The 10,623-nt window shown below is 49.9% G+C and overlaps 1 protein-coding gene across 1 annotated transcript in view; it reads left to right on the top strand.

Moving 5' to 3' along the window:
• Positions 1-8,152, top strand: part of DNAJC5 (DnaJ heat shock protein family (Hsp40) member C5) — a 15,860-nt gene extending 7,708 nt beyond the window's left edge. The window contains exons 3-4 of the mRNA XM_026862293.1: positions 601-772; positions 1,500-8,152. Coding sequence (XP_026718094.1) covers positions 601-772; positions 1,500-1,603 — 276 coding nt within the window. The 3' untranslated portion in view covers positions 1,604-8,152. The remainder of the gene's footprint in view (positions 1-600; positions 773-1,499) is intronic.
• The last annotated feature ends 2,471 nt before the right edge of the window (positions 8,153-10,623 follow it).

The raw sequence follows: 10,623 nt of genomic DNA on the forward strand, positions 1-10,623 counted from the left end.
CCCTCAGCGCTGGCTCAGCCCGACTCTTCAACCCCCCCAGGGATCCCGGGGACTCCCCCCTGCCCTGGGCAGCCCATTCCAACGCCCAACAGCCCCTTCTGCACAGAAATCCTTCCTCAGAGCCAGCCTGACCCTGCCCTGGGCAGCTTGAGGCCATTCCCTCGGGGCCTGGCGCTGGGGCCTTGGCTCCAGAGACTCATCCCCCCTCTCTGCCCCCTCCTGGCAGGGAGTTGCCGAGGGCCAGGAGGTCTCCCCTCAGCCTCCTCTGCTCCAGAAACCATTGTACCTCTGGATTTAAGACAGATACACTTCTTAGACCTGCATCTTCTTGCAGATGTAGAATAGTCCATTTAAACCAGGATTGTAGGAATTCTTCAACTAAAGCAGGTTGGCAGTATTCACCGCAGTGTAAAATGTTGAGAGCTGCAGCCAGTTTTGCACATATTTTTAAATATATCTTGGTGATGAAGTGTAAACCAGTAGTTAGTAAGTTCTGTCTCTACATTGCTGTATTTTTGGTCACTGGTTTCCATATCAAACTCGGTGGTCACGCGTGGCGGGCAGAGGTTGTGAATATTTCTTTGTTTTCTGTCTCTGCAGGCCTTGTTTGTGTTCTGTGGGCTCATCACGGGCTGCTATTGCTGTTGCTGTCTGTGCTGTTGCTGTAATTGTTGCTGTGGGAAGTGTAAACCTAAACCTCCTGAAGGCGAAGAGCAGGAATACTATGTCTCTCCAGAGGACTTGGAGGCACAGTTGCAGTCAGATGAAAGGGGTAGGTAAAAACACTGGGGGATTTCTGGAATAACCATCAGTGGTGGAGGAGCAGCACTAGCTGTGCGGAGATCAGGGCAGGTCTGGCGCCGGGGGGTGACGGGCGGGGGATACTTGCGGCACAGGAATTGGGTGGGAAACTCCAACACTGGGGGTAGAGTTGTTCAAAACTCCTGGAAGGGTCTTGATGGAAGTTGGTGGGGTCAGCTTCCAGCTTCCGGGTAGTAGGCATCACTCCCTTCCCGTGGCACTGGAGTAACGTCACCACCCAGACACTTGCGATTCCAGAAAGGGGCTTTTTTACCCCAAAGGACTGGGGGTGTTGAGGCAGTTTGTGTCAAGCGTAAAGGTAAAGGATGGCTGCCCTACGAGCTGTATCTTAACACTGTTTATGAAGATCTAGTGCTCTTTCTGTGCAGTTAAACCCATCATTTAAGAAACTGTAGAGCCTTGTGTGTGCTCTGATCGTGTTTTGAACGGGCACTGCTGGGTGGTGGGCAAGGATCAGCTGCTCTCACCTGAAGAAGGAAATATAATAAATGTCCCACGCGTAGGCTTGAGCCGAAGGGTTTTGGGCGTGGACTGAAAACCAGCAAATTATCATCGTGCTCTTAGGGGGGAGTGTAAAATCGTGGTATCCAAGTGGCGTAGGGAGGTGTAATTTACCAAAACCTGTTGATCCTGCTGGTTTTCCTTGGTGTGCTAAACCTTTTGTCTTCGCTTTGCAGAGGCCTCAGACGCACCTATTGTGATACAGCCAGCATCAGCCACAGAGACGACCCAGCTCACAGCTGACTCGCACCCCAGCTACCACACCGATGGATTTAATTAAGCTAAGGAAACACTGTAATTAGAATGGATTTAAACAAAAAAAAAAAAAAACAACCCCAAAAAAAAAACCCAACATGGCCAACTCAACACTAGAATCATGAACATTAGAAGTAGAGAATGGGGAGGGGGAATAATTCTGCCACAGTTAAGAAGGCAGCTTTCCAACCTGCCGAAAATATTTTGTAATCCCTTCAGCCTTTTGTCACCTTTCAGTGTCGTATCTTGACGATACGTGAAGTGCTGTAGCATGCAGTATTTAAAGCAGTTTAGCTACGGTCTTATTTGTTTCCTCTTTTTTTTTTTTTTCCCTTCGTTTTTTTCCCCCCCTTTTTTTTTTTTTTTATAGCATGTATGGAGTTATGTTAAATGTCTGTGGTGTAATGTATTGAGTTGTCACAATATAAGTGTGATGGAGACATTCTGCATTTTAAGCAGTGGTACTGGCCTAAAAATGAGATTTAAAAAGTTTCACAGAAGCCACCATTCTTCCGTACAGCTGAGCTCTCGAAGACCTTTAAAAGCTCATGGTTTTCATTTGAGTGCAACAAACCAATTCTTCTATTCCTCCTTGTATTCCTGCGTTGTTACCTAGACAAGTTTACAAAGCCAAGAACCAAAAAAAAAAAAATGCCAGTCCTGCAGAGCTGGAGTTCTCTTTAATGCTGGTTTTCAGCTTAAATAAATCTACCTTGAAAAATAAAAAGGGAGAGTTTCCAATCTTTGAACAGAAAATTGATGAGGCGACCTTCAGTGACAATGTAACCGCAAACAGTCGCTTGCCACAGAACCAACTGTGAACAGGCTTGTTTGGTGGTGGCGGTGGGATTTGAACTTCAAGCACAATTCTGTTTAGTTTGAGTTCAGTTGTTTTCCTGAAATGCTAAAGACCAAATAGCGCAGCTTTTTTTTTTTTTTTTTTGGAGTGCATGAGAATCTTAAAGTGAAACTGGTTAATTGGTTTTCGCTGAGCGAGTCAAATGCAGAGAGTAAGCGACAGCATAAACATTTAAAAAAAAAAATTGGTTTTTAAAAATTTGGCCTAATGACTTGAGATTTTAATAGACAAATGGAGTATTATGTGTCTTTTTTTAAAAAGCTTTTATAATACACTAGCCCTTTAATTTTCTCATGAACATCTTTGTGGAGTACTTTAGTGGATTTTTAAGAACAAAATACCTTTCTTTGTATTTATATTGTATAATTTGCACATTGTCTTGCATTTAGATTTGTTTACACCACTGTTTTTCTTTTTACTCAGAACAACTATGGGGAAACCATTGACAAGTTCCCTGTACTATCTTGAAACCAAATCATATCTGAATACTGCTCTAGAAACTGGTTTGTTGAGATTTAACTGTCTAAAAAGAAGAGAAAAAAAAAAATCATTTTAGGCAGCTGCTGAATTGCTGGTATATTTTGTTGTTAATAATCCTGCTTTAGAGGATACAGAGTCAGGATCTAGAACAGCTACCAGAAGATCTACACTTGGCACTTTTAGCAGTTAATTACAGCCTCTTTAATTTTGATCTTTATGGTTTTATATCACAATGCCTCTGCTGTCCTTTGTATTCCCCCTGTCTCCCCTTTTCAGTTTTCACCTGTTGTTGTTGTTGAGAGGCTATTTACAGCCTTCCACCTGGTATTTGCTGCTCTTTTACAAGATCCAGGTGTTACTTCAGAACGGGTAAAGCACTGTCAGTCTGGAAGAAAACCACCAGAAAAAGAAGGGGACTCTCCTGCCGGAGAATTGTTCTGAAGATACCAGAACGCTATCTTTGCGTGAGCTGAAAATGATGGGCCCGCACAAAACGCGACATGAAACCGCGTTGAACGCGCTGGGTAGAAGAACACGGTCTCGATGCGAAGCGAGGGGGGGGCGTTTGCAAAATCAGACTTTGCCGTAGCTGTTGGTACAAGCGTACCCTTGTTGCCTGCACGTGAGCTTGTTGCAGATAAGCACGATCCTGACACCACATCAGGGGTCCCCAGAATTCAAAACGAAATGTTACTTTTAATTGACTGGCTAGATTTTAGTAGCACACTTACTTCTTCCTTGTCGATAGTCCTTTTAGACCTGAAATTGGTGACTTACTGGAAGATACTTCTTTTTTTTTTTTTTTATCTGGAAAACTCTTGGGCGGCCTTGAGGACAGGCGTGTATGGTTTAGCTTGAGGTCCTTATTTAATTAAAGTCTTTGTTTGACCCGTTGGAATGAAATGAAAAGCAGTTTTTTAGGCTTAAAAAAACCAAAAAAGCTCATATCAACTGTTCTTGATGTCAAATTGCACGCTGGAATATGCCTGAATATCTGCAGGCTTTCTCCTCTCGAAACTCAGTGGTTAAAATAGCCCTTATCTGCGCAAATTATTCTTAGTTAAAAAAAAAAATAAAATTGTTAGGGGTTTTTTTTTGGGGGGCTTTGTAAACGAGCATAGTTGACCAGGGTGACTCGTTAGAGTGAGGAAGAGGCTGTTCCCTGCGTGCCGTGGTTTGCCATCCTCCATCTCCCCACCTTCACCTCACACAAAACCAGTCGTTACCGTTGTTGCTCCACCGCGGAGCAGCTGTGACCCCCGATACTGGGGGCTGGTTGTCGGCCTTAATTTGGAATAATACTCTTTATTTCTCAACCTCTCTGGGCTACTTATACGGAACTTCGAAAGGCTGGTGGGAGGTGGGGGGGTTGCTCTGCAGGCTCCAGACATCGGGACTGAAACGTGGGCAGCGAGGGAGGGTTAGAGGCGATGCCGTTACCTGTGTTCTGTGCTGCTTGGGGAAAGGTGACAGCCGGGATAAATTTCCTGGCTTAGTTCTTCGCTTAGCAAGGCAGGAGTTTGAGAGGGACTGCTTTCCCTTCAGCTGTGTCTGTGGGCGCTGCGTGAACAGTAAATTAGTCTCTTATCTGCCAGAACGATGTTAGATGCTCCAAGGGAAACTGCGCTGAGATCCCAGAATGACAGGAAAACACGTTTTTAGATTAATATTCACTCTTTTAAGTTTGCCCGTGTTACATTAATTTCTGAATTTAAAATTAACATGTATTAATGTAGATCTTGAAGCAAGCTATTTAAACATGGCTTCTTTAAAACTCGTGTCGCCAGAAGATAGGTTAATGCCCACCTTTGTTTCCAGCTCTTGTAGGCCAGGTACAAGAGTATCCCGGCTCTAACTTGAGTTGCACTTCAGCATCGCCAAGCTCAATCCTTGTAAACACAAGGACTGAGCGGTTAAAAGCCCGGTGCAGAGGGTCACTCGGGGGTGTGGAGCTGTGGTGTCCCCTCCCGAGCTGCACAGCGCTGCAGCCCGTTCCCTGCCTTACATGCAAAATGTTTCCTTCCAAAATTAAACCTGAGCACTGTTGATCTCTGTTCAGCGCGTTGCCAGAATTAAAACTTGAGCTTTGGTTTTGATTTTTTTTTTTTTTTAATGTGGTTTTCGTTTCTTAAAAGTTGTATCATTTTTTTACAAGTTGCCTGAGACCTCTGTTTCAGTCGTTGAGCCAACTCCCTCTAGCTCATCAAACCTCTTCAGCACCAGGTTATTTTAGCACTTGTAGCTCCTCCTGACGAGGAGTATCGGGGAGAATCTGCTCTGCAGAGCTTCTGCTGGCTGGCGTTAAGGACCACTGACTGTTCCTGAGCTGTACTGTGTGGAGAACAGCTTGTAGCTTGGGGGGGGGAGCAGGGAGAGCTCGGGGGGGGAGGGCCCGGAGGAGGAGGAGGAGGTGCTGGAGGTGCTGGACCTGCCCGGTCCTCCCTGGAGATGGGGAAATCCCCAACGCACTGTCATAGAAACGCTTCACTTGAAGTGAATGAAGGGGCATTGCACCCGTTAAATGCCAGTTTCGTTTTGTTCGTGATGTTTGTAGGAAATTCTTAAATATTTATCTGTATATAAATTTGTTCCCGTAAACCCCGGTGGCGTCCCATAGGGTGTAGATTTCTGCTGATTCCACGCAGTGATGTTTTAGAGCCATGTTACCTTTTTAGTCTTTAATTTTTTTAGATTTGTAACATTTTTAAACTGCTTTAGATATTAGCGCTCATAGTGTTCTTAAAAACGTGATGCTCTTGGAGGTTCAGGTGAGCACAGCCCGCAGAAAGAGGCGGGAGGAAGGCTGGAAACACCGAGTCCTGCCGCAGGGCTCTGCTCGGGGGAGTAGAGTTTCCAAAACCCTTCGTGTCAGCCTGTAAAACGCGACGGCTGTAACCGGGGCAGGAGCCTGACTGCAGAGATATTCCTGTCCCATCCGTGAAGCGGTTCTGTGGTGCGGTGTGGAGGGACGCCAGCGTGCTGTGGGGATGGGGGGGTGTTAGATCAGAGCATTTGTACCGTGTGTGTGTTCCCTGAGAGAGGTACCTGCGTTTCTCACCTTTGTCCGCTGCCCTTGGGCGTTCTGGACATTTCCAGATAATTTTGGAGATGTGTTTGTGCTGGCAGGTTTTTCTACCCGATGCGACTGGGCACCGGCGTCACGTTTATCAGGACGCTCTTGCAAGGTGGCCGGGGAGGCTTTTGCACCCCCTGCCTCATGTTAATAATTCTGGATGCTGTTTAAATCCGTGTTAACCTTCGAGCACTGAAACGTAACCCCCCCAGCACAAGTGCTTATCGCGTAAGGTCGGTATAAACTTAACATGCTTCATCATTTGATGCTGCTTCTCTGTATCCTAGTGGAAATCATCTAGCTCGCAGTGTATTATTGCACCGACAACTGCTTAAAATATCCCGAGCGAAATGTTAACTGATAGGTAACAAGGTGGCAGGAAATCTGTCAGCGTTCACGTCCTGCAAGAACCGGGGCCCGCTCCGCGTCCTGCCTCGGGAGGCTCGCGTGCTCTCTGGGACTCGGCCAGACTGAAATTCCCATTTCCTTCCAAGAAGATGCTTTCTTTACCAGGAGAAACGGCGTGGGGGAAGCTGTCTGACGTTTGCACAAGCCAAATGCCATAAACCTGGAAGACAAACCTTCGTTCGGAAATCAGATGCCAACGTTACATGCGCAGTTAATTTTGTTGTCGAAAGGTTAGAGGCTGGGAATTTCTGGTGGTTTTTTATATATATATATATATATATATATGTATATGTATAGAGGAAGCTCTTATATAAAGTGGCCATTCATTCTCGAGTGCTGTTGTCTTTGCTCCCTCTGCCCCACAGGCAGCCGTGTGGGTGTTCTCTCGCAGTCTGTCAGCGGTTGCTTGTCATCCCCTTCCAAAAATTCAATGATCTACTTGCATTCCACGAGCTGCCCCTTGTCCCCAGCCCCTGCGGCCGGCGCTGGGCTCTGCCTGCCCCAACCTTCCCTTGGAGGAAGGAAAGGAGTCGCAGTGGTGAGGAGGAGGGCAGGGGCCGTCTCTGGAGTGACTTGCGTTGGGGCGGAGGCTGGTTTCCACGTGGTGGACGTGCTCGTCGCTCGAGGTGTGATAGAACACATTGGTTTGGGGTTTGTGTTTTTTCCTTCGTTTTCACTCCGTTGTACTTTTCCAAAGTGGGACTCGGTGAGCTCAGAGAGCAAGGGCCAAACCCGCGCTGGAGGCTTTGGATTGCAACATCATGTGTGTGTATGTATGTATATATGCACATATGTATATATTTATACAACAGGTGTGCACCTCGTACTTGCTGCTGTTTTTTCTTTGGTGGTAAAAACACGAAATTTGGCTCGAAGTACTGCTGTGAACTCTCAGCCAGGTGAGCGGAAGGTGTGAGTTTTGCCTGTCCAGAATTGTGGTTTTTTTCCTTTTGGCTTCAGGGGGAAAAAAAAAAAAACAAAACCAACCAAACAAGGTCTGTCAGGTGAAATGGCTGGTGGAAGAGGCGCTGGAAGGATCCTGTTGTATAAATAAATGGGTGGTACCGGCGGGAGAGCTGGGCTGCTGGGGAAGGAAAAGCAATTTGCTGCTGCCAGGCTCTTCCCTCCTCGCTCGGGAGTTCAGGGCTGCGCGGCGCGCCGCAGGTTGGCTCCGTGAGGACTCGGGGTGCTTGCGGGCCGTAGCGGTGAGGCTGGGCTGCGATCGGGGCGCTCCTGGTTGTGCTGGGCCGAGCCCACGGCCGTCCCCCCGCTCTGGCCTTTCGCTGCGGGGGCTGTTGCCTGATGCACAAAACCCCGGGGGTTGCTGCCGGGCAGTATCGGGGGGATTCGTGGATCGCTCGCGCGGTCGGAGTTCTGGTTGTGTCCGTCGTGGTGGATGAACTCTGAGGTTTGCCAAGTCCCAGGCGCTCGCTGTTTCCTCGCCAGAGCCGGGTGCTGCCCGTCCTTCCCCTCATCCCACCTTCCCCCGCTTTTCTGGGGCTGGGTGTGGACGCTTTGGTTCGTGTTTTCGCAGACAGCCGAGGCGGTTTATATTCATTTTGCATGTGAGCAAGGCCCTAAACTAAGTAATTCATGGTGGGGTTCGGTTGGATCGGCCTCTTCAGGCAGCCTGAGGGAGCTGAGGGTGCCGGGAGAGGATGCGTTCAGCGTTTGCACTGCACTTGGGGTGGGCTGGGGGGAGCCCATCTTTAAAAAAGGAAAAAAAAAAAAAAAAAGATTAAAAAAAAAAAACCAACCAACCCACAATCGAAGTATAAATGCATCTGAGAAGCAATTATAATATAGACATATATATATTTTGTTATGTTACTAAAGGACCATACTTTGAATTGTATGTAAGTAGATGTGGCTGTCTGAACCTTGTGGATTGTAACACTCGATACTACTGAGCTCCTGTACATACACGCAGTTACAGCAGAAGGAATTATTTTATGTTTTAGCATGGTAATTTGTGTATTGTATGTCCGAATATAAACTAAAATAAAGATTGCTAAGTTATCGGAAACCACTGTTGTAAAATAAATGTTTTCAACGCAGAAACACGCGTTGGGGTGGTTTGGTTTTTTTTCTTCCTGCCTCTGGGTGCTGGAACTGGTCCCAGGAAGGGCTGTGTGGGGTGTCGGGGGGGACGGGGCAGAGCTCCGGGCTCCCCTGCTGTCCCTCCCCGGTCCAGGTACGTCACACAGCTCCGGGGGGGTGTGGGGTCCCCGGGGCAGGGACTGCACCTGCTGAAACCGCCACTGCATCCCTCGCCGAAAGCCGGGGTTTGGCTCCTCCACCGTGAGCGGCCGCAGCCTCGCTTGGACAAGGTGCTGCTGGGGGGAGGGAGAAGCTGCGGGGACAGAGACCCCGGGAAAAGCGGGGCCGGGGGCTGCAGGGTCCGGCCGGGTTGGGTGCACGAGGCTGCGCCAAAGCTTTTCTCTTGGGGGAGTGTTCCCCCGCAGCACCCACCTCCCCTGCCCTCCCGGCACCGGCTGAGCTTTTACCGATTTCTGCCCCCTCTCCCGTGTCCCCGGGCTGCCAGAGGTCCTGTCTGTCCCTGTGCCCACCCCAGGGTGGTCGCGCAGGGCCGGGATGGCTGAGCTGGCCGAGGGGGGGACACACACCGAGGACCCCGCGGGTTGCAGAGGGCTGTGCGTGGCACCGGGGCGCTTCTCCTCCTCCTCCCGGGGGCTGCAGCAGAGCAAACGCTCCCACCACGATGGTCTGGGAGCTCAGGGAGGGGGCCCGGCCTCCCGGGGGGGTGTGTGATGCTCTTGCTGGTGATGCTCAGTCGGGAAAGCTCTTACACGGATGCTCGTGTGTCCCCCCCCGAGAGTCACCAAGCTCGGGTTTTGTTACACCTCGTCCCAGAGCCCAGCTGTGACACTAAAAGGCTCAGACTTGCTTTCGGGGCCCTTCGCAGCAACACTGGGGGGAGGAAAAGCCCCGACCGGGTCTCGGGGTGCAGGTCCCAGCTGGGGGTTGGAGCAAAGCCCGTTTGTAAGAGCCGTGGTGTCCCCCAGAGAGGAATGTCCCCTGCAGCCCCCCACGCCCCCGGCTGTCCCCCCGCGTGTCCCAGGCCATTCCCCGAGCACTTGTCCTGCCTGAGGCTGCTGCTGCACCCTGCGAGCAGCAGAAATCCTCCTCCTCCTCCTGCCAGGTCTGGGGGCCTCAGCTCACTGCTCTGAGACCCCCCTCCCGCCCCAGCGAGGCCCCAGCTTTCAGCAGGGGGTTAAAAAGTGGTTCTGAGCCGCTCCTGCTGCCTCAGGCTGTGTCATTGCCTCTGGTTTAACAAACTGTTCCTCCCTTTCCTTGCAGTAATTACTGCTTTTATGTATTCCTCACCTTTTCTCTATAATGGGAGAAAATGTAGCTTTACAGAAAAAAAAACAAAAAAACCAAACCAGCCCAGCCCACAAAGCGAGCCCAGCGCATTAGCAGTGCGAGGAGCTTTGTCCCACGTAACCACCAGCCTCAGAGGGGATCAGCCCTGGGCTGGGGGACCCAGCACGGCTCTCCGGGGTGGGTTGGGTTGCTGACACCAAAGCTGCTGCTCGTGCAGCCCTGGGAGGAGGATGAGGGACCTGCAGGCCCCTGGTGTCTGCCTGTGTGGGTGACGGTGATGGCTTCATGGGTGATGGCGATCCCTCACAGGTGATGGGTTCACGGATGATGTTGATCACTCACGGGTGACAGTGATGGGTTTGTGGGTGATGGGTGATCAGTCATGGGTCATGGTGACGGCTCCATGGGTGATGCTGATCACTCACGGGTGATGATGATGGGTTCATGGATGATAGTGACCACTCATGGGTGATGGTGATGGGCTTGTGGGTGATGGGTGATCAGTCATGGGTCATGGTGACGGCTTCATGGGTGATGTTGATCACTTACGGGTGACGGTGATGGGTTCACGGGTGATGGTGACAACTCATAGGTGATGATGATGGCTTCATGGGTGATGCTGAACACTCACAGGTGATGGTGACCCCTCCCAGGCCGCCAACAGGCTGCGGTAGGACACAACCCCGGGGGCAGGGTCTGAGCAACCCTGGGAGGGGAACGGATCCTCGCTCTCCACTTTGCTGCAACATCCCTCAGGTCAAAGCATCCCCCCCCAAATCCTTTTGTCTGTGTAGGGGATGGATCCAGAGGGCCAAACATCCAGGATTTTGGGGTGGAGGAAAGTCACTTTTGCCAACTTTATGTTGGGGGGGGGGGG

This window comes from Athene cunicularia (genome assembly GCF_003259725.1).
Source record: "Athene cunicularia isolate RWA chromosome 20 unlocalized genomic scaffold, athCun1 chr20_part1, whole genome shotgun sequence".
Classification (NCBI taxonomy): domain Eukaryota; kingdom Metazoa; phylum Chordata; class Aves; order Strigiformes; family Strigidae; genus Athene; species Athene cunicularia.